Source organism: Peromyscus californicus, unplaced genomic scaffold, assembly GCF_007827085.1.
Source record: "Peromyscus californicus insignis strain IS unplaced genomic scaffold, ASM782708v3 Scaffold_7__1_contigs__length_154581171, whole genome shotgun sequence".
Taxonomy (NCBI): Eukaryota; Metazoa; Chordata; class Mammalia; order Rodentia; family Cricetidae; genus Peromyscus; species Peromyscus californicus.
In genome coordinates, this window is record NW_026294595.1 from 78,378,235 (window position 1) to 78,404,447 (window position 26,213).

Consider the following 26,213-nt stretch of genomic DNA (forward strand, 5'->3'; position numbering starts at 1 on the left):
ATTAGGTAGGTTTTTGGTCGCATGCCCAAAATGAACTTGATGATCCTGGCCAGGGTCAAGGAGGAATTTTCCTCTTCTGGCATATTGGCCAAGGTTGGGTGGTTTACACCCTCACTTCTCTCTGGTGGTTGAGGCCATGGGCACTGTACCTGTTCTTTCTCCGATGAGTTTGTAAGTAGGATGGAAGCCCATGAGCCTGGCTCTTTCGCTGGGTGGGACCGTGTGTGTGTGTGTGTGTGTGTGTGTGTGTGTGTGTGTGTGTGTGTGTGTGTGTATGGTGTATGAGCTTGCTCCAGAAGGGGACAGGAAGTCACTGGAGGCTCTCAGCTCCAGGTCATCCCTGACTCACTCCAAAGGTACCTACAATCAGCCTTCTTAACAGTAGGAGAGAGCTCGCCTGACTTCACCATCTTGGGGTTGATCATACCAATCTTTTCCTATTTATGAGGCAGCCAGAGCAGTAACTAATGTAGGACAAACTGCTTCCATCTGCTGTTCAAAAGTCAGGGAGTGAGGGTCCAGGACATCTAAGGTATCTGGCCACGTTGTTCAACTGAGCATAAGAGGGAAGGAGGAAGGGGGAACCAGACGGCTTTCTGGGGCTACAGGTTACTCTGTGTCAGTACTAGTTGTATTTTGCTTATTTGGAGACTTCACTTGTCTGAAGTGCAAATGTTACTAATGTGGCTGTGCGTGTGTACGTGTGTACAGACTTGAAAGTGTCTGGCTGATCAAGTGGGAACCTGAAGAAAACCACAGAGCCAGGGTTGGCCTTGAGTCCAACCGTTAGTGTCCTCCTGTCATAGGTGAATAACTAAGGTCCTAGAGAGGTGCAAAAAGCAGGATCATGACTCCAAGTTCAGGGATCTTTAAAATGACAAGCCAGAGTGTGGGTAGACCAGCGGGCCCAGGAACCTTCTAGTGTCCCCTTTTCGTCTTGCACAATGCTAGGCCTCTCTAGCCCAGTCCTTTCCTGCCTTATTTTCCTTACCACCTCCCCTCAGAGCCCTTCTTCACCCCCATACCTATTGAGAATGTGGCTGGACAAAACCAGACCCGGTCTAACATATGGCTGGTCCAGAATCCTCACTGAGAAGAGGGTACCACATTGGTGATCCACCTACACTGAAGAAACAGTCAAAATGTCCAATTACTGCAAGCACCTTCCAAGGCCTAAAGAAAAGGTTCTGCTGAACACAAAGCAGCCTTTATTCCTGAACTTGCACACCTAGTGCATGCTGGCTAAGTAGCCATGGCCTTTTGTGGTGAGCTTAGACTTAATAACGCCTCCTCTTACGACAATAGCAAAATAAGAAAGAAAGAAGGAAAGAAATGTTCACGGCGTTCATAAAAGACCCCACCACCACCACCAAAGAAGCAAGAAATAACTGTGGAAGGAAAACAGCATGGTATATACCAGCTAAGCCCTCTAAACAAACCTAATGGGTATAATTTGCCATAGAAGGAATTATCCAAGGGAACCAAATCCGTCATTGTGTACAGCCCTGAAGAGATTAGAGATCGAGGGGGTGGGCTGGTGTGCAGGGGGCAGCGAAATCCTGAAAGAGGGTAAACACCCCACTGATCAAAAACAGTCCTGAGCTTTGTAAGATCCAGTTCAATTTACTAAATGACTTTCTTGTGAAATACTAAATGCCTCCATATGTCAGGTGTGGGTGAAGAAGGGCAAAGTCAAGGTCGGGTTTAATCTTTGGAGGATGCCCCATCGACTTTGAAGATCTGGAGACTGTGTTCTGTTGTCTTCCATTTGGGGCCCACCTCTAGTTTCTCCAAATTCAGTTAAGGTCATGTCAGAAGTGTTCTGAATGTCCTGCCCAAAAAGAGTGAGGTTCTTTGTATCCTTTGCTCACACTTACAAGATTTCCCAGAAGTTGAGTTCAGATTAAGTGTGGTATTCAGCCTTAATCCTGCTCCCTGGCTTCCCCACCCCCACCCCCACCTGGTACAGACTCAAGATAGAAAGCTGGCCAATCCATGGGAAAATGAGAGCCTAAACCCAGGAAGCCTTGGCTTCTGATTGTCAGCTCCCAGGTGAGATCCGTGGTTGTCATAACTGCAGAGCCCATTAATCCTGTCCAGGAATCAAAAAAAGGTTGGGACCTAGGGAATATACTGGGGCTGGCCCAGAGAGGATACCCAAGATGAAGAACCTAAACTCTTGCTTTTATTTATCAGCATACAGTTCTGCACACTGAATGGTAAACATGATGGTAGATTTGTGAGCATCTCAAAAGACCCCTGTGACTCTTAGTAACTATCATATAAATGTGCCTGGGAAGAAACTGTGCCTTTAGATAGGGAAGCTAACAGAGCTCATGGGAAAGTTAGGGCTTCCCTCAAGCTTAACTCTGCTGTCCATTGGCTGTGTGACCTTGAGCAAGTGACACAGATTCCCTGGCTCTCCACTTCCTTCCCTATCAAATGGTGGAGTGTATTTTCCATCCCTGGTACTACAGGCCTGGGGAAGCAGGAGGTAATTCTGCCCAGAGGTTGGCAAATGCCTCAAAGGGCCGGGTAGTAAATATTTTATGATTCGCTGGCCAAAAGACAAAATTCAAGAATGCTAAGAAAACAGGTATTTCAAAATCTGAAAGGATTTCTAGCTTCAGGATAGATAAAGAAAGGAGATGGGGGCTGGATTGGCTGGTTGCAGATAGCTAACTGCTGATTTAGGTGGTACGTGAATGAGCCATTTCTTTTTGAGGTTATACATTCATTTTTATGTATATTAAAGAATACTGGCTTTCCCTTTATAGTAATGATATGAAGTTTTCCCTTTAAAGACACATTTACTTTAAAGAAAAAAAAGGTGGTTGTTGTTCGAAATTTTAATCCATTGTGTTCGGAGAAGCCAGTGGATTCAGGACAATTATCACAGGGACGGGTAAAATGATGCAGCTTGAAGGACACTGGACTAAACGATGGAGAAGCGCTCGTACAGTCCGATTCTATCTCACGATGTCCTGGACCTGGCATCTCACTTTTGCCCTGGCCTTTGCCAGTACTGCGATTTCGAGCTACGTGTCCTCCCTGCGAATAGAGTTTGAACCAGCTTATCTCCTTAATTATATTTCAAGAATTAAAGAACACCAAGTTAAGCTTTGAAAAAAAAAACCTTCCAAATATGACCCCCTACACACACACACACACACACACACACACACACACACACACACACACACATTGTGGAGATACAGAACACGGCACAGAGGTAGCGTTTGGCCCTATGGGCAGCAGCAAAGTGAGGTGGGCAGGGCAGGAACACAGTCTTCTGTCCAGCCTCAGCCCGACACCTTTGCGTGAGCTCCCCTCCAAGTGCCGTCAAGTGCTCAGGGAGCAGAGTGCTGCAGGTAAGATCAGGGCCTTCCCAAGCAGGCCCACCCGAGCTGCCTCTCAAATTCCCTCTCCTGTGAGCTGAGGTAGCTTGTGCTTCTACCTAGAATCTCAGAGCCCCCATCCTTCCTCCCCAAAACAGAACTTTTCCCAGAACCCATCAGAGTGGTTGCTCTGAGGAAAGTACTAGAGGACTTAAGCACAGTACTCTCCACACACCTGAAGCGGAGTGGACTGGAGTATTCAGAACTCCCCAGTGTCGGGAATGGGATATGGTATACATCCTGTAGAAACAGAGCTCCTAGGAGGATCCAGGATTGCTCCAGCACATTAATATTGCTGCAGGGTATCATGTAAATATTCGCTGACTGGAATAAATTAACTACAGCTATAACATAGTGTGATACCATGCACATAGCTAGTGCATAAAAACTTTCCGACATCAGTTCAGGACTCTTTTGCTGGGAAATAAGATTGTGGCAAACTCATGCACATGCTAACACACAGAAATTTTCAGAGCTCTCTAATTTCAGCATGTTAGATAGAATCACACAAGGCAATACTTGACCCATTTTCCAAAGTGCACTCTTATATAAAATATGTATTATATATGCTATATATAAATATTTTATTTATATATAGAGAGAGGGGGTGGTCAGGCATGAGCAAAGAGAAAAAGTCAATAAAGAGGCAGGATTGCACAATATGAGCCTCTATCCTCATATCCCAGTTCTGCAACTTCTTGTTATATTACTTGGGCGACTGTCTCAACTCCTTTGGCTCAGTTTTCTCATAGGTGCAATGGGAATAGACAGGATGTGGTGAGGACCAAAAAACACTGTCTGTGGAAAACACTTCATGGGAGTGCCCAGCCACTGCCCTTGTCAAAAGCTAAGGGCCATTCTATTGGGAGTTTCCACACTATGTGGCTTGCGGAAGCCCATGTTCCACGCATCCTCACAGCCTCTCTGATATTCCAGGGTGATGTTGGACTCCGTAACCCATAGCACCTTTCTGCCCAACACATCCTTCTGTGACCCCCTGATGTCTTGGACTGATTTGTTCAGCAATGAAGAATATTACCCTGCCTTTGAACATCAGACAGGTACGTCCGTCCATCTGGGGGTTCCCATTCAAGGGAAGTGGGACTGGGCTCAGGCAGGATGGACTGGTCCAGGGCAACCTAGAAATGCCAGTGTTCAGGGCAGATGCTGGTGGGAAGCCACAGGGAAGGAAGTACGGCGTTGTATGGGAAGAAAAGGACTAGAATCCTCACTCCTACTTCTTCCTACTTCAGTATAAACTGTGCAGCCTGCCTCAAAGTTATGTGCAGTAAACATGAGTCCCCTGCCAGTCCTAAGGCCTCCTCTTCACCCTCCTCTCACTCCCCTTCTCCCTCCCAACCCCCAGCTCAGTTTTCTGTACCTAAGAAGGAAGCTGGAGACCTTATGTAAATCTCATTGCAGAGGGAGGCCAGCTGAGCTTTGCCCCAGAAACCCTCTGAGGCCTCCATGCCTGAGTAAGTGCTTGGGTGACTGCACATGCCAGCAACCCCAGCTGGCTGATGGCATGGCAGGCGTACACCCCACAGGTGATGCAAACACCAGTGAGGCTGTCAGTCCTTGTGGAGACTTAACCCTGAGCACGCCAGCCTGGTCAGGGCTGAACCTAGAGTCTAGAGGTAGGGAGAGATCAGGAGGCGTCCACACTGTCACTGCCACCGCCACAAGGAAGCCCCTGCCTTTAGTGAGAGCTAGAGGCCAGGGCTGCACACCCAGAATGGAAGTGATTCCTAAATCACTCAGTAATGTACACACACACTCCTGCCCCCCAGCACCCTGCCACACACACATGCACACATGAAATCTCTCACTCTCAGCTGAAAGATCTATCAGGTTTATCCAACCCATGGTCTGTATAGTCCACATGCACTGAAGGATAGCTGTAAATGGGGCCCAACACAAAAATCATACGCTGTCATAAAACATTATGAGATATTTCTTCTGCAATATTTTTTGTAAGTCAATAAGTAGCACAGTTCTCAAAGTGAACTTTGCAGATGACAATTCCATGTCACAATGTTGAAAGATCACAGTCTTTGGACTTGACTCATTTGAGTACATAGTACAATTCTCCTTTGATCCCAAGAAGTATCTGGATTCCCTCAAAATGGTGAACAATGTAATTCACCTCCTTTCCTCCAAAGTTTGGATAAGAGGTTAATGGGAAAAGAAGAAAATGAAGGCGTTAGGGTCTTCGCTCTTTCATGCTGTTGGTGCCTGTTCTCCAGGATTTGGTGACATTTGGGTAACAGTAGGGAGATGGTCTCAGCACTGTGCCTACAGGATGCCCTGATGACAGGAGCAGTAGCTTCTGTACTTGACCGGAGTCTAGACCCGGTTCCATGTGACCTTTAAGTGAAAAGTGGCCTTGACACTGTTCACTCCAGTTTAGCCTCTCATGCTCCAGCCTCCTCTATGATGAGGATGATGATGGTGGTAGAGGCTGGCACCAACAAAACTCAGGACTACTTCCAGCTGGGGGTAAAGAGAAAGTTCTAGAGCTGATGGTTGTGCTAATATTTGCATAACAATGTGAACATACTTCATGTCACTGAACTGTACACTTTAAAAGGGTTAAAATACCCAGGGCATGGTGGCACACACCTTTAATCCCAGCACTCAGGAGGCAGAGGCAGGCGGATCTCTGAGTCTGAGACTAGCCTACCGGGTGAGTTACAGGGCAGCCTGTGCTACACAGAGAAACTCTGTCTTGAAAAACCAAATATATATATATATATATATATATATATATATATATATATATATATATATATATATATATATATATATTCCATTAACAGAAGGGATCACCAAGGGAACTGACCATGTAATTTAATTCTCTACACTCTTGGATTCCTGGGGGTAGTCTTCCCCTTGGCATTTCCATTGGTGTGATGAAAGGTGAGACAATGTCATTGCTAAGATTCTTCCAGAAGTGTCTCTGAATCCCCATCAGAAGACATCAGAAACATACACTTCTCTCACCACCATATAAAACATTTGAAATCTCCATCAAGATGTGAGACCAGTGAAAATAAAATATCCTCTTGTCTTTTCCCAAGAAGAACATTGTCAGAGAAGTGACATGTGCGTCTGAGTTTCTATGAAAGCCTTCTCTACCAGGAGCAGATTGGGGGAAGTCAGGAGGCCCTGGCCCCTGCTTCCTCAAGCATGTCTCCTTGCTGCCCACAGATCTCCATCTTGAATTTAGACATTGCTACTTGTCAGCCATATGACATCAAGCTTTTTGACACATTTTCCTTCACCAGAATAGTACCCCCTCCCTAAAGCTGAGCATGTGAAATGAGAGTTCATCCTGTTATCAGGTGTTTAGACACAAAGGATTGGCACTTGTTAGATGCTCATCCCATGCAGGACCACCTCACAACTCCTAACAGCTAGAAAACAGCCATTGCCTTCCTCTCTCCATCCTCCAGCCCAGATCTCAGTAGTAACCCTCCCAATCTGGAATTGAGACCCAAGGCAAAGGAAGTGAGGAGGAGGAGATGCGCCCTGTAGACAAGTGATGTCTAGGAGAGGGGGAGGCGCAGTGTTGTGTTCAGCCTGCTGAGGAAAACCGGTTGTGTTCGGACTTTGCAAACGACTTCAGCAGAAAGCCTGTGTCCTCAATGCGCTTATCACAAAGGATTTGGCCCTGCTCTTTGAAGCAGGACTTTTGGTTGACTGCACTAAAGGTTGGAAAGGGCACAGTCACAGATTGCAAAATACTCTCAAACTTCATTAATTCGTCTTGGCCTTGGCTTCAGCTTTTTCAAAATAGAAAATTGTCAGTATTAGACAATTTATTGGTAGAAACTCTGTACTCCATATGCACATATATTGTATGAAATACACACACACACACACACACACACACACACACACACACACACACACACGGGTTTTTATTGTTGTTTAGTTTTTGTTTTTAGTCTTTCAAGACAAGATTTCTCTGTGTAGCCTTTTCTATCCTGGAACTCACTCTGCAGAGCATCCTGGCCTCAAACTCACAAAGATCTGCCTGCCTCTGCCCTCCTGAGTGCTGAGATTAAAGGTGTGTGCCACTGTGGATTAAAGGTCTGGGCCACTGTGCTTTTTGGAGACAGGGTATCACTCTGTAGTGCTGGCTGTCCTAGAACAGGACAGGCTGGTCTCCAACTCCACTGGCTACCTCAGTACGGGGATTATAAGTACATGCCACCATAGCAGATTTCACAGGCATATATTTTTAAAAGATTACAAGTCCAATTAAGTTCTAATAGTCCACCTTCTAAAAAGCTCTGGCCTCACCCCCACTTCCTGGAGTTCCACCCTAGATATCCCCCTCCCCACACACCTCTTCCCTGACCTTCAAAATGGTCATGCCAATATGCGGCACCTCCTTCACTTTGGAATTTGGCTTATACTTTTTCCACAGAGGAGCTTTCTAGCCTGGGGAAGCCCTAGGGAAGACGTTTCAAGAGGCCCCTCAAGTCTACCATACAGAGCCTGGGTGGTGGTGGGGAAGACTAGAAGCTGGCTCTCCCCTCTGCACCCCCACCCTCAGGCAGATTCTTCCATTTTCATTCTGCATAGCTGTTATCCAGGTTCAGCTGCAGGAGCAGGATGGCGCCCATATCACCCAATTCTAGCTCTGTCCCTTACCCATTGTGTGACTTTAAAAAGGGCTGTCTCCTGGGGCCTTCCTTTCTCTGTTTGTAAAATGGGTGCTGTGATCTAAGACCCCATAGAACATATTGAAGATAACATGAAAATCAGTGTTTAGCAGGGTGACTAGTGCCTAAGAGCCCTCGGAGACTCAAGAGCTGTTGGGCCAAGTGTGATGGCACATGCCTTTAATCCCAGTACTGGGGAGGCAGAGGCTGGTTGATCTCTGTGAGACCCTGTCTCTAAAAAGAAGATAAAAAGAAATATAACAGCTCTGATTATCCAATTTCAAGAAAAGCTTTTTAAAAGAATAGTGCAAAAAAAAAATCTTAAATGTTAAACTCAAAAGGGAAAGCATTTAAATTACACCTGGGCTTTTCTAAGTAAGAGTCATGTGCTGGATACAGAAGTTGAAGAGCACATCCAGGGTACAGGCCTAAAAATTTCTAAATCAAAATCAAAGAACACTCCAGGTGGTGGTGGTGTACACCTTTAATCCCAGCACCCGGGAGGCAGAGGCAGGCGGATCTCTATGAGTTCGAGGCCAGCCTGGTCTCCAAAGCGAGTTCCAGAAAAGGTGCAAAGCTACACAGAGAAACCCTGTCTCGAAAAACCAACCAAACAAACAAACAAAAAAAAATCAAAGAACACACACAAAATCATTCAAAAGTCTAAGTTGAGTCCTGTAGCAGAAGTCGCATCTCAGAGACGTCACTACTGGCTACCTCTGGTCTGTCTACCCTTTGAGGCTTTCAGAGAAGCCGCACTCCGCACTGCTCAGGCCTGGCTCTCTCAGCCTCTCCCTGACTCTCAAGGTCATGGCTCTTTGCAGACACCCAGCCATCCCTCCTCTTTTCTCCATCCAGTTTCTTCCACTGCTCATGGTCTAAGTCATGCCAAGGCTAGGATGAAAGCCAAGAAAGGTTAAAGGATGGGGCCAGCCCAGCTCTGAGAGGAAGGCTGGAAGAAGCCATTTATCACCACAGGACTTCCCTCATAAAGTCCTTCCTTTCTGTGACAAAGCAGCAATTGACGGTGCCCTCCACTACCCAGTTCACTCTCCACCTCTCCACAGTGTCGCCTTGGGCGAAAAACTTTCCCAAGGCCCTGTGCCAATAAATCATTCTAATTATGGTCCCAAGTTGTCTAACCCAGGCCTCCTCTAAAGGAGACTGTCTGTCTCCCCCTCGCCTGGGACTGCATTTGCTTGGTTCTAGTTGTTCCTGACTCTGAGAGTGAACACAGGCCTGCTATGTCCACTCTGGTATGAACTTTCTAATCTCCATGTCCCTACCTGGCACTACTTCAGGCATGGGTGTCACCTCCCCACCCTGAGGGCCTTGGAGCAAAGCAGCCAGCTGGGAAAGCTGAAGTCCCAGTGAAGTTAAACACATCCAACTTGATAGCTTTATTGGAGAGAAGTCCCCTGGAAACAGTGACAGATCTCTCAGGCTCCTCAGTTTTTCTTCTCAAGGCAGCTGACCCTCAAGTGCCCTGACCCACTTCAGACTTCAAAGGAGATGCTGGCAAAGCCTGCTGCTTAATAGTGGCCTCTGGACTTCTCCATCAAGCTTTCTGGGCACAGGATACTGGCTGGCCTCAACTATAACCTAGGCACATGGGCCTCACAGCACAGCTCCCCCAAAGAGTTCAGTGGGTTTTGTAAATGAGAGGCATGTTAAGGAAAACACTGCACCTTTCCAGACAATATGACCCAGGAAGAGAATATAGTCTTATATAAATAGTCCCTTCTTTGATTTGCCCTAAGTTCATTTCTTCCAAACACTAGAAGACTCTTTTTTTTGTCATTTCCTAGGATTGGAGGCACTGGTATCGTTACCTCTCCATCTACTTCCTGATTTTTCAGACCTAAGTTTTAGATAGATAGATGATAGATATGATATGATATGATAGATGATAGAGATAGATGATATGATAAATAGATAGATAGATAGATAGATAGATAGATAGATAGATAGAGGACAGACTTACTGACTTATAATAGTATGGTGAATATGCATCCATCTGCCTGCCTGCCTGCCTACCTTCATCCAAATCTTGTTTTTGATATGTGCACCAGCTTGGTCCTCTAGGACCAGGAAATGTGGCATGATGCAAAATGTCCACATGGTGCCTAACTACCTTACTAATGGCCGCTGTGACCCTGGTGGGAGAACCATGTAACCTCCCAGAACCTGTTTCCTTACCTTAAGGTAAAGATCATAATCACTGTGATCTGGTAACACTAACTGAGGACCTGTGGGGTTGGGGGCGGGGGATGGGAAGAGGCCCTTAGCACTCCTGATTCAGGGTGAACAGAGCTCAATATCTGGGGAGGCAGGTGCTGCAAATCCTTCTGGAACCTTCTGAGAAGGGCACCTGAGGGGGAAGAGTCTTTTAGAGAGTAAGTGAGCAGTTGTGGCTCAGGGAGAGCAGGAACCACTCAGGAGTCAGCAGAATGGGGAAAGGCACTTTCAGGCAGAGAGCAGGGAGTGACAGAGCAGCAGGTAATAGAGGCCTTGGGGCAGGATTCCTCCCTTCCTCAGGGGCGCCACTGAAGCCTCCACCTCATCCTAAGGCTGAGACCATGGAATCACTCCACCACCAAAATGTCTCTGTGGATGTTGGCTCCCCTAGCCCTACCTCCACGTCACTGTGAACAGCCATTTCTTCCCAGCTCTGGAGACTGTGGGAAGGGCTTTTGCAGACAGGAAAGCCAGCCACCATGTAACTGGGCCCCAGGCCCCTGCTGCACACAAAGACGGCTCTGTAAGTGAGCTCCACCAAGGAGCTGAGAGCGGGGCACCAGGCCAGCAACACCTTCCTGATGTTGGGACTGACCTCCCACCTCCCACTTCTCTAGATTCTGAAGGCTTTCTTGGCTTCCAGAAACAACGTAGGCTTCCTTCAGAAGCCAAACAAAATAAGCCTGCAGTGGAAATGGAGAGGGGAAGGGAACAGAGACACAGCAAAACCTTTCCATGAAGAGAAACGTGCTGTGTGCTACACAGCAGTGCACCGATAGCCATCTCAGTCAGGGCCCAGTGCAGGACCAGCAGCCAAAGAATGTCAAGGATCATAAACATCTCTCATCAGAATACCAGGAACGTCTAAAGGCCGCTTAGGTTTACTCAAGCCAGAAATCAGTAGATGAAAAGGCACAGACAGAACACAGGAAGCGTCTGTTTTCTCAGGAGACCCTGCCCTCTGCCAGGAACCAGCCATGAGCCTGATCAGCCAGCTCCAGCCAGCACTGGGGGGGGGGTCAAGGAAAGGGTAGTTGGGTCAAACCACCCCCTCGATGTATGGGGCAAAGGCTGCAGCACCAGCACCCACCAGCCTGCCGAAATACAGACTCTTTCATGTATGTGAATGTAAAATTCTGGTTAAAAAGCTGGTGATTTGAATAGATCACTTGATACACATGCATGAGGCCCTGGGCTCAATTTCCAGCCCCAGAAGGAAAAAAGAAAGAAAAAAAAATGGTTAAATTTTTAAAATAAAATAAGTCTAGGATTTGGGCTTACCAAGAGGCTCAACAGTGGGAAAAGAGATTTCTAGAAGGGGTCTGCATTTTAGAGGGAAACTCAGCTTCTATCTTTATGAAAGATAGAAGATGCCCTGTCATACCTATGAGGTAGGATCACTGGGGGAATTTGAGAAACCAGAAAATTGCCCTTCAGGACTAGGCACCTCAAAAGTAATGAACAAGAGGTGGACCCCAGCAGGCAGAGCTGTCTCCTAGCTGGGCTCATGGAGGCCCAGAGGCTGGGAGTGCGAGGCTTTAGAGGCAGAGGGAGAGCAATGCCAACAATGCCCGTTGCTGTGGAGTATCACTGCAGGATGTCACTTTCCATTATCCTCAGGGCCTGAGCCAGTCACCACAGCCATGCTCTGCTGACTTCCCTCTCATTCTCTCCAGCTCTCTGCCTACCTCTCTCTTCGTGCGCCATCTCCTTTCTGTGCTGATCCTCCCAGGACAACTAACTACAGGGGGATGAGAAGAGCGAGGCATGTAGACTGCAGCTCACATCCCAGCTTCACTACCCGCTGGCAGTTGGATCTAAGGAAAATGAGTCTCCCGTAATCCTCGAGTTCCTCATCTCTCAGGAGACAAAGGCTAAACGTGTCTGTCCACCACGAATTCCTACCATGCCATTTGTGGCATCACACAAAGTCGGTGGACAGCCACAGCATTAATAACAGCATTAGAACATACGTGAGCCCGTTTAATCTGTAGAACAGCCCTATGATGTAGGGAACAACCCTGTGTGCTATAGTTGTCTCCAGTTGATGAACAGGGAAAGTGAAGTTCTCAGTTATTAGATGGATGGACAGCAGGGGGGTGGGTTGGTGGGTGGATTGATGAATGGGCCATGGATTGATAGGTGAGTAAATGGATAGATGCTATGGTGATTACAAGAATTATTTACATCAGATCTGGGGGTGTAGCTCAGTGGTAAAGGGCTTACCTAGCCTGTACAACTAGCTGTCTACAGCCATCTAAAGTCTAAGTGTCTGGTACCTCCACTTGTCTATTCTGATATCTGCCATCCTATCTGTTTTTGCTGAAAACATTGAGACAAGACTGTTGAGCACCTGAACAGGGTGCTACTACAGATATCCCAGCCTCCAAGTCAGGATGGCTCCTGCAACTGTCTGAGTATCTACATAGATCCTTTGAAGGAGTAGGTAGTCTGACCACAGGAAAGAATAAACCTTAAACCACCACCGGGAACACAGGAACATCAGTACAGCCAACTCCTCCATGATCTCCTTCCTCCACAGACATCTGTTATGGTGGTTGAAAGTCTACCACACTATGGGCAATGTCCAATTAGCCCAAGACCCTTGTTAAAAGATGACCAGAGGCTATGCACAAACAGGTAGCCAGCATGGGCATCTTTCCATTAATGCACAGAGACTCAAACCAGTTCCAGACAGAATCCAGCATACAGAAGGCATCTAATAACTATTGAATTGATGGGAAATTCCTCAGGCACTGGCCTCCAAACTCTACAGCTCTATAACTCCAAACTATAACAACCCTATAGGTCAAACATATTATTCCTGGTTTTCAGCTGTGGATTCAGAGGACCAAATATCTATGGACCCTCCCCAAAAGGCAAGCAGCTAAATCAGGATTTGAGCCCAGGCCTTCAGAGCTCCTAAGTTCTTATTCCATGTTGCCTGAAGAATATTTTTGCTTTCCTTCTCTATTGGGTACGCTCCTCTTAAGCACCAGAAAGAGATATAATACTTTCCCACCTGCCTCGGACTCCCTCTGGCACCAGTTACCACCTACAGACCTCTGTCTCTCTGGTCGTCTTTGCACAGAAGATGACCTGGACCCTTGCAACTCCATGCCAGAACTAGAGCCCTTTTCTGCCCACTGGGTAAGGGACAAGGATGCTAACATAACTTTCTTTGGAGTTATTCTTTGGAGACCCTTGAAAGACTGTCCCCCCCCCTTAATTTTCTGTGCTCTGGTGCAGCCTGTGACTCCTACTGGACATCAGTGCACCCTGAATACTGGACCAAGCGCCATGTATGGGAATGGCTCCAGTTCTGCTGCGATCAGTACAAACTTGACGCCAACTGCATCTCCTTCTGTCACTTCAATGTCAGCGGCCTGCAGCTGTGCAGCATGACGCAGGAGGAGTTCATTGAGGCAGCCGGCATCTGTGGGGAGTACCTGTACTTCATCCTCCAGAACATTCGATCCCAAGGTCAGTGCCAGGGAGCCTCAGGAGGAGGGCCTGAGACTGGGACCGGGTCCCTGCTGAGAGCTTTCCCCTCCCATGAGTCTCATAACCCAATGTTACCAGTGCACAGTCACAAGCGCTCAGTAACCAGAAACTCTACTGTCCCATGCTGAGAGTTTAGTCAAAAGGAAAGCAAGAGCCAGGAAAGCAAGTTGGGTAGGGTTTTGTATCAAGGAAAAGTAAAACTCAAGCATGAGTAAGGAAGTCCAAAGCCAGCCTGAAAGCCTCAAACAAGGATGTTCGGAACTGATTGAAACCATGAAAGGTGAGCAAAAAAGAGTGCTCTCGAGAGCAAAAAGAGCGTTCTCCTTCTTCCCAGGCTAAGCAGAGAGGGAGACAATGAAAGAGACCTTTCCCCTTCCAATTTCTAGAGGAGTCCAAGAGCTGCCTTTCTTAGTACATTCCTTTTGGTCAAGGATCCAGTGGCCAGAAGGTGGCACCAGTAGCATGGGAACACTAAGAGCATGCGCTGTTTTTTTCAAACCAGAAAGCTTTGAGAACGTCTGACTCTGGGTCCACAATGAGAGACATGAAATATTTCTCATCAGTCCTGCCCCTGTTCTTGATGGCCCTTTAGCCAGAGTGTCCCACTTGTGTTAGGAAAGAGAAAGTAGCCTTCATGGTAGACACCAGGTTAGGAAATAAGTGTCTGTTGACCTGGTCTGCTTCCTGGAAACATGATCATAAACTCCAGCCCAGCTCACCACTCTACAGAGTAAGGAACCAACATGGTCTTCCAATGAATTGAGCATCCAAGTAGAGCTGTGTGACTCTGAGCTTATCATTCTCTTCCCTTTGGCTATCACAGTCATTCTGATCTCTGAGGATTACAGTCCCATGTCAGAAATCATAGGCCCAGGGCCAGAAGGGAGTAGAGCGGGTGTTTAACCTCATATTCCCCTGAGACTAACCAGGGAGCCCAGGGAGCCCGTGACTGGCAAAGCCGCAAAGGCAACAGTGATCCAGCTCAGTGCAGAGCCCAGATTTCCTGGATCCTAGACAGGATTCACTTTCTTAGAGCTCAGTCAGCAGATCCACAGAACCTTCTGGAATCTCTGGCATCGGTTGTTCTTCTTGGGTAACCTTTGAAAAAGAATGATGTTGTTATTTGGCTTCGGGATGGCTTTATAAGGGCCAGATGGTGTCCAAGTTTCCCTCTGACAAAACCCACCCCTCCAAGGGGAGAATCACTTCCCTTCCTCCAAAACCCCCCCTTCTCATCTGGCCAGCCACCTGGACTGCATGGAATGGTTTGTGAATCTCTTTCCCTTTCTTTCCCAGGTTATTCCTTTTTCAACGATGCTGAAGAGACCAAGACCGCCATCAAAGACTGTAAGTATGACATTCAAACTGCCCAAAGCTATGCCCAAGCTATTGCTGGCCACTTGGGTTTGATCCTGCTTTAACAACCACACTAGAAGGTTGATGGGCAAAATAAGCCAAGACTCAGAGAAAGAGTAGAGAGAAATGGGTTTAAAAACTGTAGGGGAAGGGGACCTGTGGGACAATAACTCTGTGTCTTCCCCAAGACTCCATTTCTCTGCCTATAAAATATCAAGACCCTTCTGGGTTGTGGTTAGTTTAAGAAGCAATGGCATTTGTACCTGATAAGGACCTTTCTGGTGCCTGCAGTGTGGATACTATAGAGCCAGTGCCCATTAGTCATGATAACAATGACTTCCAGCCATTCGAGGCCTTATGGCGGCTGGTATTTCAGAATAACCTGAGCCCACTTAGTAGGTCAAATTGATAATTAGAAGATAATGGGGAGGTCTCAAGTGGCCTGTGATCCCAATGATTAGTCTCATTTCATTTCTGCAGATGGAGGCTCCCATTTTAAAAATATTTTTATTTGTTCTTTGAGACTTTCATACATGTATGCAATATATGTTGATCATATCTACCTCCTACTCTTCCCAACATGTTCCCCTCCCAACTTCATGCCTTTTCTTCCTTTTTAAAAAAATAACACATGATTCCAGTTAGTATTGCCAATACATGTGCAAGGGTGTGGTGCCATTCACTGGAGTATAGGCAACCTACCCGTGGCTACAGCCAGCCACCCTGGAAAATGACTTCCCCCCAGCAGCCATCAACTACTAATACCTGGAGCTACCATTTTAAAAAAAAATGATTATTATCACTATTAATTATTGAGTCCTGTGCAAAGACCCTGGCCCAAGGGCTGAAAAGAGATGTGGTCCTGGATAGGGCCCTTTCCCCATGGAGTCTTACTGCCTGCAAAGAGTAGGCAGGTCACATGGAGCTTTCCAAGGCCCTTCTGAAAGATAGATCCAAAGGGACAGACAATGAGGGTTAGTTATATAGCTGTTAGGATTGTTAAGCTCTATGTTAGTATTGTGTTCTTATGTGTGCATGTGTGTGTCTGTGTGTGTGTGTGTGTGTGTGTGTGTGTGCAAGTGCAAGTGCACACGCCATAGTGCAAATATTGCGGGCAGAGGCTAACTCTTGGGAGGCAGTTTTCCCTTCCTTGTGAGCTGCAGGGATCACACTCAGTTCATCAGGCCTGCCCAGCGGGTACTTTTGCCTCCCAAGCCATCTTGCTGGCCCAGGAATTTTTTTCCCTCTCCCTAAAATCCCAACTTAAGTTCTTAGACTTCCGATTAATTAAAGTTTTGTGATTTTTGTTTGTTGGTTTGGGGACATTCACAACTTCAGTTGTGAAATGAGTCACCCCCATCCAGCCCCAAGGACCCTGGCTGGTCTTAGCAGAGAGGAGGAGGAAAAGCTTCCAGGGAACAAAGGCAAATGCCACGTGGTCCTTGAAAAAGAGCTGGAAGGGGTGTCATTGGGTCCAAAGCAGTAGCCACTAGCCATATGTGGTCGTTACTTAAAATTAAACAATGCTAGAATTCAAGTCCTTGGGAGCACTAGCCACATTTTAAATGCACGGTCACAGCTGGCCAGGAGCAGCCATATTGGATTGCTGGCATTCGCCATCACAGACGGTTCTCCTGGACATTATCAGTGAAGAATCAGCGGCATCCGCAGGAGGGATGGGAGCTGAGTCTGAGAGCTGGACAAGGGCAGGTTTGTGAGTGGTGGAGTTTGGGTTTCACGCTGAGCAAGCTGAGCAGCCACTGAAGGGCGTAAGCACGGACGTGGTAAAGGTCATAACCAGATCTGAAGATCTCTTAGGCTGCTGTGTCTGAGTCAGACGGGAGTCTAGCTGAGGGCCTACTATCTAGGACAGTGATGCTGGTGGCCTAACCAGTGATGCAGAAGAAAAACGGGGGGGGGGGGGGGAGCTTCCAGAAGTGAGGGTGGTGGGGGAAAGGCTTTGGGTAAATGTGTGAAGGACTCACAGAGATAAACCCTCCACCAATGGCTGCTGCTTGAGGCTCTGACCCTTCTGCCCCAACCCAAAGAGGTACAACTTCTAGACTGAGCCTAGACTTAAGGCCTCTGTTGAGACTACCCAAACAGCAGCCCCACAGTTCTTCCTATCCCAGCCCCAGTTCCATGGCCAGGATACCACTGTCTTCTCCAGACCCTCCTGAGGCCTGGCTCTGGCTTTTCTGCAGCCTTTGGGACCTTGCTTCCCCAAGGAGAAACTCTAATGAAGAACTTGATAGGCATGGAGGTAAGCATTAAGTCAACAACTGGATAGCTTATACAGTAAGCCTGTCCTAGGACCACATGGCCTCAGAGTCTACGACCCAGCAATGTTTCATGGTCCCAGATATCCTGGAACAGGAAACCAAAGGCTGCCCTTTCAGTGCTGATGCCAACCAGAGACCACAGCATGGCCAAGGAGGGCGGAGTGGTGTACTGGAGGCTTCAGTGAAAATTGCTAGCTATCATTGTTCTTTTAAGCACTTAACACTGGGCCAGATGTAGAGTTAGAAATCTAGACATATGAACTCACATGTACTCCCCCATCTCCATTTGCATCTGAAGAAACCTGGGGTGCAGCAACTTGAGAGTAAACACAGCCCTGGGGCTGATTCCCACTTGTCCTTTCAGTGGCTCTGTGCTTAGACATCAAGCTACAGGTACATACACACATGCATACACATGTACATATCCACGTGCATAGTTGCTTCCAGGCCCTTCTGTTTGTTCTCCTGCCCACTTAATGGAGACCCAAGGCTCCTGGGACATGTTTACCTCTGAGTCTAGCTTGACAATGATCCGTAGCGAGGATCTTCAACTCAGTTCCCACCAAAAGTCCAGCAAGCCACAAAGCCATCAAAACTGCCCAAGGAGAGGCAGTCCAGCCCCTGGTCACATTTCCTTTCCTCTCTACATGTCCCCACTCTCCTCCACTATAGGATGTCAGGAGAGGCCATACCATACCCAAGAACAGAGCTTATGCTTTTGGGTTCTTGGCTAGCAACTCCTGCTCTTGGACCTTGGAGTATCTCTGTGCCATGCTAGTGTAGGGTGGGCATTTCAGATGGACTGACAGTGTCATGGGCTGCAATGGGCTTGGTTTTGAAACCCTATCCCCAGGCCTCCATCCTAGCTTCTGGAGGACACCCAACTATGATTTCAACCAACAAATGGTAATAAACCCCTTGGCTCTATTTTAAGTTTCCAATCTCAACCAGGCCTGCCCAAGCCTCATAGACAGTAATGGGGCTATGCCTCCCCTCAGGCCATACCAGCCACCCCAGCTGCATGAATACAGATGATACACAAACACACACACACACACACACACACACACACACACACACACACACACACGCACACACGCTACTATTTGCAGAGAAACAGAGTTCCTTCAGGCTACTGCAGCAGACCAACAGCTCATCTTGGCAAAAGGTTTAATCAAGCACCTGCCTCAAGATTGGCTTGGCAGTAAGGACTCCACCTCCTCTGCCTCAGCCCCTACCTCAACAACTAGATTTTAAAAAAGAGATTTGGAACCTCCTCAGCCCATGAGGGCCTTCAAAGTCACCTGGACCTGGGACAGTTAGAACAGAGTGATGAGACCTGAACCATCTTCATGCCTCCTGTGATGCCTCCTGCTCTGTGCTCCCATCACAACAAATAGCCTCCATCCCAAGCACAAGGGCCCATAGAAACGAAAAGCACTATGGGCCTAGCTCTTCTTGTTATTCAGTAAAGGCTTCTTATCCGTTCCCAGTCACTGACTTGCCTTTGTTTATTGTTATGGCTCCACTTGCTTTTTCCCTAAAAGATTCAGCGCCACAATGGAGAAGTCTAGAGATGGGGACAGACACACAGCACAAAAGAGGCAGTGACAGCTGTTCAGCCCATATGAGCTAAATGCTCACTCGGTGCCTGCCAAATGCCTCCTGAGAGGACATGATGGCATCCTGGTTGTGAGTGTTACCCCTGGGATGGGAACTCTGGATTCAAGCCCCAGCTTCACACCTGGACGAAACGCTTTAACTCTCTGGGCTTCAAACTCCTCCTCAATAAAATGACAATCATGTCATCCAGGGTGGTTGCAGGACTGTGATGTTACATATGAGGACTCCATCTAAGAAGCACTCAGCATTTAGTAAAGGCTCCATAAGAAGCATCAGCTTTAGCAGAGACAAGGCGAGGTGGATTTTGAAGGAAGAAGAAACACACTGTGATCCCAGAAACACATGGGTGCTCTTGGATCTCAGGTGGGAGGGTGGGGGCTCTAGCCCAGGAGGTGGCTTCGGGGAAGGGTTCTGAAGAGGCTCTGTGAGAGTGAGGGTCCGCTGGGTAGAAGTGGTGGGTGAGGAAAGTGCAAAAATACTGGGGCTCAGGAAAGTCACACCCGTTGAAACCCACTAACCTCAGAGATGAGAGAAAGTTGGGGCGCAGAAAGAGATAAGGTTAGAGGGCTGGGTATGGCCCAGTTTATGAAAGGCCTGCCTAATGTGATAGCCTTCGTCCTGGTGACAAAAGGGGACCACTTTGGGAGTGATATGACCCAGTGGCACAGAATACAGAACCCGGGCAACAGTGGACACAGGCATCCTTTCCTCCCAAGATGACATGTCTATTCCTTTGTCCCATTAGTACACATCCCAGACTATACCGTCAGTGTGATTAGTATAGTGTAGTGGCTGAGGAGATCACTTATTTAATACCTACTGTATACTCAGCACCATGCTAGGTGCTGAGGAAATACATAGGCAAAGACAAATCCTGCCCTCTAGTGGACACAGACTATAAACCACACAGACAAAGGTGTCATGAAGGAGCTCAAAGGCAATTAAGAAAGGGAAGTAGATGTGGGATTCGAAGTGGAAGCCTAGGGGCACATATGTGTGATTACAATTTTCACGGTTGGAGGAGGCCACCCATGGAAGGTGGATTTGAGTCTAGGCTGAGATGAGGATGTGAATACCCAGATAGTAAAGGAACGAGCATTCTGGGCAAAGAGCAACATAAGGGCTGCTCCAAGGTGGAATATGCCTGCAAGTGAGGAGGAGCTTGTGTAGCTGAAGCAAAGTGAGGTCAGGGCTGGGAGGATAGGCAGATTCAAAGTGGTAGGAGGTACGTCTGGTTCTGATAGTCTATTAAAACTTCATATACTTTGGGACAATGCATGTGTGGGCATCTCAGATTATCAATTATAACACAATAATATGTAATTCAATATTGAGTTAGCATCTTCATTAATTCTAATCTCTTTGTTTTTATTATATCCCTTCCAATCTATTCTCCACACAGTCACAAGAGGGGTCTTCTTACAATGTGGGTCTTTGAGCTAGGGATATGGCCCAGTTAAGCAGTAATTGGAACTCGTTCAAGAGGGAGAGGGAGCAGGGCCAGGAGTTCAGGATCACCCAAAATACAGTGAGTTCAATGCCAGCGTGAGCTATGTAAGACTCTGCCTCAAAAAAACATGGAGGTGGAGCTGGGGGTGAGGGGAATCTCTGCTTTCACTTTAATTTAAAATCCCAAACCATCATCCAGCCTCCAAAATCATGATCTGCCACTGCCTACAACCTCCATGGATGGCAGCAGCACCTCCCACCCTCTCCAGCCACAGGGTATACAAGCTTCCTGGGTACTTGGGATGGCAAGAGCAGAGTGCACACTACCTAAAACCTAAGTAGAGCTCCCTCTACCTAAAACTCTCCTGCTCTTCCTCCTCTTCCTCCTCTGCCTCCTCTTCGCCTGTCCCCCTCCCTTCTCTTCCCCTCCCCTCTCTCCCCCTCTCCCTCCTTCCCCTCTTCCTCCTCCTCCTCTCCTAGTTCATAATGTAGCCGGCTCCCCTTGTGAGAGCCTCCCTCATAAAGTAACCACTTCTCTCCCTCATTCTCTATGCAATGTTGTGTATTGATGACGTTTCAAACAACAGGTGAAGGTGATTTGTCTGCTTCCCCTGGGCTTCACCTAGCCACACGAGTAGGGACTCCGTCCGGTGTGTTCTCTCTTGTATTCCAGCAGGAGGCCAGCATGCACTTACAGCAGGTCCCAGGATCGAGCACCTCCCATCCCTCCATCTCCTAACCGCCCTAAAGTCTCCTACTGCAAAGGCTGGCAGTTGACTTCCGCTCTCTGGGGTGCCGTTTGAGGCTCCCCCACTGCCATGGGTCCTTCTGTTTCAGATGCTGATTCCAGTTGCTTGAAGACAAGTGGCATGAAGAGTCAAGACTGTCACAGTCGAACAAGTAAGAGCAGAGACACCCTTTGTCTTCCTTGAGGCAGTTTTTCTTTGGAATGACGTGTTGGAGTGGGAGCAGTCACTTCCCCGGGGAGGTGGTGGAGAAATCGTTGACTGCTTTTCGTACATGGGATCAAAACCGTTATTTTCACTTGGGCATCGCATTTTAAGAATTAAAGAAATGTTCTGGCTGGGTTCTATTACTGAAGGAGAGTTTTCTGTTTCCTAGTCCACTGTGTGGTCTTCTCACTGAAGTACTCAGGGCAAGAGAATAAAGACAGCGTGGGGAATTGGCCAGTCCATGAGCCTTTCCCAGCGCTGAGATCTGCCCTGCAAGCAGTCACCCTGTGCTAGGCCTGTGTCTAGTCACTTGCCATGCATTAAACCATCAAACCCTCGAGCCCACAGTATGACATAGGTACCTTATTACTCCTCTAATGCTGACAGCAACTAAGGAGACTGCATTTCCAGGGCCACGAAGAGGCAAATTCCAGACCCAAATCCAGGCAGTCATAACCCAGTCAGTCTTACCCATCCCTAAAGGCACAAGAGAAAAACCAACTCCTTGTAATAAATGAAACTGCAGAATGGCCGTGGGTACCAGATGTTATTTTTAAAAATAGATTTATTTATTTATTATTTTACATCCTGGCCACAGTTTCCCCTCCCTCCTCTCCTCCCAGTCTCTCCCCCCACCTCCCTCTGCTCCCTCTTCTGTTTATTGTAGGAAAAGGTAGGTCTCCCATCTTAATGCAACCCTCTTGCCCATTAGAAAGGAGTGAGCTCATGAGGAGCCATAGTGCTTTAAATCTCATGTCTCTGTGTGGGGATTTTGCTTATAGTTTATCAGATAATAGACATTTTCCAACTTAGTAAGGCTCTAAGCAGAGCATGCAAAGTGAACGGTGTCCAGTCCAATAACAGTTCTCATAGGTTAATCAGAAGTTACACCTCTCTCTCTGTTTCTGTCTCTGTCTCTCTCTCTCTCTCACTCTCTCTCTCTCACTCTCTCTCCTTCCCTCCCTCCCACTCTCTTTTCTTTTAACATCCCTCATATTTTTTTAATTATTTGAGATTATAATTACATCATTTCTCCCTTCCCTTTCCTCCCTCCAAACCCTCCCATATACTCCCCTTACTCTCCTTCAAAGTCATGACCTCTTTTTTCACTAATTGTTATTGCGTGCACATATGTATATATGTATACATTCCTAAATATGACCTATCCAGTCCGTATATTGTTACTTGTATTATGTTTCAGGACTGACCGTTTGGCGCTGAACAACCAATTGGTGTGCTCTTCCCTGAGGGGAGCCACCTCTCACCCTCCCAGCTTTCCTCAGTTGCCTACAGTTCTTTGTGTAGAATTGAGGCCTCGTGGGCTTTTCCCTGTCCAGTTTGGCATGTCCATTGGTGTCTTCTTTGTTCAGCTCATGATTAGGCAGTCATGTTGGTGGTGAGACTTCATGGGTGTCATTTATGATGTTACTAGGAAACACAATCTCTCTTTTAAAAAAAAAAAAAAGCCAGTTTAAAAAGAAAGAAGCTGACTTTATTCTATTTCTTTCCCAAAGGCCTCCAAAGCTCTCACCTGTGGGAATTTGTCAGAGATTTGCTTCTGTCTCCTGAAGAAAACTGTGGCATCCTGGAATGGGAAGACAGGGAGCAGGGCATTTTCCGAGTGGTTAAGTCAGAAGCCCTGGCCAAGATGTGGGGACAAAGGAAGAAGAATGACAGGATGACATATGAGAAGCTGAGCAGAGCCCTGAGGTAATCGAGCAGCATCAGACACCGTGAGCCTGCAAAGAGGAGTTATATAAAATAGCCGGCCACAGAAAATCACACTGTTTTCACAGCGTTCCCCCCACTCTACATGAAAGGGTCAGGAGCTAAACCTCTTCTTAGTTTCAGGTGGGATTACGGCTTGTAAAGTGACCCACCATCCTTTGCAGTTTTGGCAGCATTCCCAGGGGGTGGTGGGGAGGGGGGATCACCCTGAACCCAAGCCATCGTGCACACACGCACACGCACACATGCTGAACCCACGGTGGTGAGGTTCAGTCTTCAAGGTGTCTGGGAAGGGTTTAAGTGTAAGGTAATAACAGGGTGTGGAAATACCAGGGTCAGTAAAGCCCTGTCACCCGAGAGGAACAAGGAATGTTTATGTGCTGTTGTTTTCTCGGAGTGCAAACCTTCCCTGGATCTCTCTCTCTTCTGCTTGCTTCCACAGATACTACTATAAAACAGGGATTTTGGAGCGGGTTGACCGGAGGTTAGTGTACAAATTTGGAAAGAATGCGCACGGGTGGCAAGAAGACAAACTATGATCTACGCCGACACCAAGCTCCTTTGATGGATTTCTGTTGTTTGAAACAATCAGATCAAAATAGACATATGAAAGTCTTCTCCTCCCTCCTCCTCCTCCTCCTCCTCCCCCTCCTCCTCTTCAAAACCTGCAAACACGATGATAAAATTTCTTCACATCTCAGCTTACATTTGGATTCAGTTTTTGTCTATTGGGGTGATGGCAGAGACCCTCAAGCAGTCGTCTTCATCTCAAGGGGGAGGCAGGGATGGTCTTGGGTGGCAACTTGGTGAGACATTATTTCCCCAATGAAGTGTTTAGAGCCAAGGTAGTCAGTGTTGTGGGTGCTGCTTTAAAAAAGGGCCGCATTGCACCATTAAGGACACATGATCCTCCCATTCCAGAGGTTCTGAGTGGCCAACTGAGGCAGCTCACCTGTGATTAATTTTTAGGAGAGCTTGAGACGTAAGATGTGCTTATTTTGGATTTGAAATTATTAGTCATATTCCATAGAAGAATTTCTTAATAAAACAGCTAAGCCACTAAGCTGGGACCTAATTGGATGTAGCCTAAGTTAATAATGAGTTTCTTAACCAGATCATCGTTTTGACCACTTAGCCACAGTCATGTGACCCGCAGCCAATCCGTCTGAACTTACATACTTGTAACTAGTCACATTGGGAGTTGTGACTGAGATCACTTCCCCCTTTCTCCTCACTGGTGCCTAGCGTCCTTTCTACAGAGACCCAGTCAACAGACATGTGCATTGATTTCTAAATCACTGCTGTTTCTGTGATTCAAACTGTCAACATGATGGAATCAGAATTCATTGATTCCCCCTGGGGCTAAGACGTTAAACCCTTACAGAGCAGAAAATGTCCTAACAGCCCATGACAGGCGAACACATCGTCAGTCTCTTTTCTTTTCTTGCCTGATGAGTATGCAAACTCTACAACAGATTCTCTTGACAAAAATAAGAACAGTGAACTTACATCGACAAACGTGCATGGTTAAAGTCTGCACTGACATCCCCTCATCTGCCATTGGCATGCAAGGTGTTAATGACCTGCAACAAGGTTGACTGCCCCTGAACCTGAGCTCCTCCAGAGCCGGGCTGGCGAGTGATGAGGCACTGAATAGCAATGCAGGCTGAAGACCTCTATGTTTAGAGTTTAACCTCAAAAGCAACTTGTTTAAAAAAAAAATGTGAATTACTGTAAAATAATCTATTTTTGGATTCATGTGTTTTCCAGGTGGATATAGTTTATAAACAATGTGAATAAAATATTTAACATGTTCAAATGTCTGTGTATTATTCAATAAGGCAACCTGAGAACCTTCGAAGGCCCATTTTCTAGAAGCTGGGAATGGAGACGTTTTTTAAAGGGCCTTCTAAAATCTAAGAAATATTTGGAGAATTCCTGCTCACTACCTTCAGATACCATAAAAGTTTCTACTACCGAATGGAGATCATAGAACAGTATGACCAACAAAGACATTTTTTTTCTCAGCTTTATGTTATTTAATGTGTACGAGTGTCTTGCCTACATGTATGTATGTGTACCCAGTGCCCATAGAGGTCAGAAGGCACTGGATCTCTGAAACAAGAGTTATGGATGGTTATGTGTAGCATGAATTGTTAGAAAGTCTTATTAATAAAATCAAACCTGGAGCCAGGTATTAGGGTGAATGCTGGAATATCAGAGAAGCAGAACAAGCCACAGCCGCCTCACCTTGCCAATTCCTCAGCTGATCCTGTTTCCTCAGACTGGAAGCCTCTGGGTCCTCATCAAAATAGATCTCAGGTGAACTGTTGCTCAACAGCCTAAAAGCTTAACCAGGCTCTAGTTCCTGGTCCTCACAACTTATATTCCTTTCTGCTTTCTGCCATCCCTTCCTGGGATTAAAGGCTCACTTCCTGGGATTAAAGGTGTGAGTCACCATGCCTGGCTGTTTCCAGTGTGGCTTTAAACTCACAGAGATCTGGATGGATCTCTGCCTCCCAAGTGATAGGATTAAAGGTGTGCCACCATTTTCTGGCCTCTATATTTAGTGGCTGTTCTGTTCTCTGACCCCAGATGAGTTTATTAGGGTGCACAATATTTTGGGGAACACAATATCTCCACAGTTATGGATGGATCTTAATTGCTGAGCCATCTCTCCAGCCCCCAACAAATACATTTGTGTTTGAAGTTCATGGTGCTTGTTTTGTACTTTGCTTCTTTTGAGGTTGTGTTTTATTTCTTGCTGGGAACTGTCTTAAAAACAATAGACTTAAAAATAATAACCAAAAAAGACTTTAAAAAAAAATCTGAACTCTAGTTTCTCAGTCCTTTTTGGCACTAATTTCCTGAAACTGAACTGAAGCTGAGAAGCACCTTGGGACAAACACTTGGTCACCTCCTCTTGCTTCTTGAGCACAAGGTGGTCAGCTACTATTGGTGTTTTTCTCGGTTTTGGCTTTTGGTTTTTCCAACATTTTAAATTTGGGG

The 26,213-nt window shown here is 46.8% G+C and overlaps 1 protein-coding gene across 2 annotated transcripts; it reads left to right on the plus strand.

Moving 5' to 3' along the window:
- The first annotated feature begins 4,116 nt into the window (after nucleotides 1-4,116).
- Elf5 (E74 like ETS transcription factor 5) lies at nucleotides 4,117-26,213 on the plus strand. Of its 2 annotated transcripts, XM_052723924.1 has the most exons (6): nucleotides 4,117-4,459; nucleotides 13,559-13,792; nucleotides 15,110-15,160; nucleotides 21,361-21,423; nucleotides 22,991-23,186; nucleotides 23,647-26,213. In XM_052723924.1, exons 1-6 carry the CDS (start codon nucleotides 4,339-4,341, stop codon nucleotides 23,741-23,743), a joined length of 762 nt encoding a protein of 253 aa, XP_052579884.1. In that variant the 5' UTR covers nucleotides 4,117-4,338; the 3' UTR covers nucleotides 23,744-26,213. The 2 variants fall into 2 exon arrangements, with proteins under 2 accessions (XP_052579884.1, XP_052579886.1); XM_052723926.1 differs by lacking the exon at nucleotides 13,559-13,792 and having other exon boundaries at nucleotides 4,126-4,459.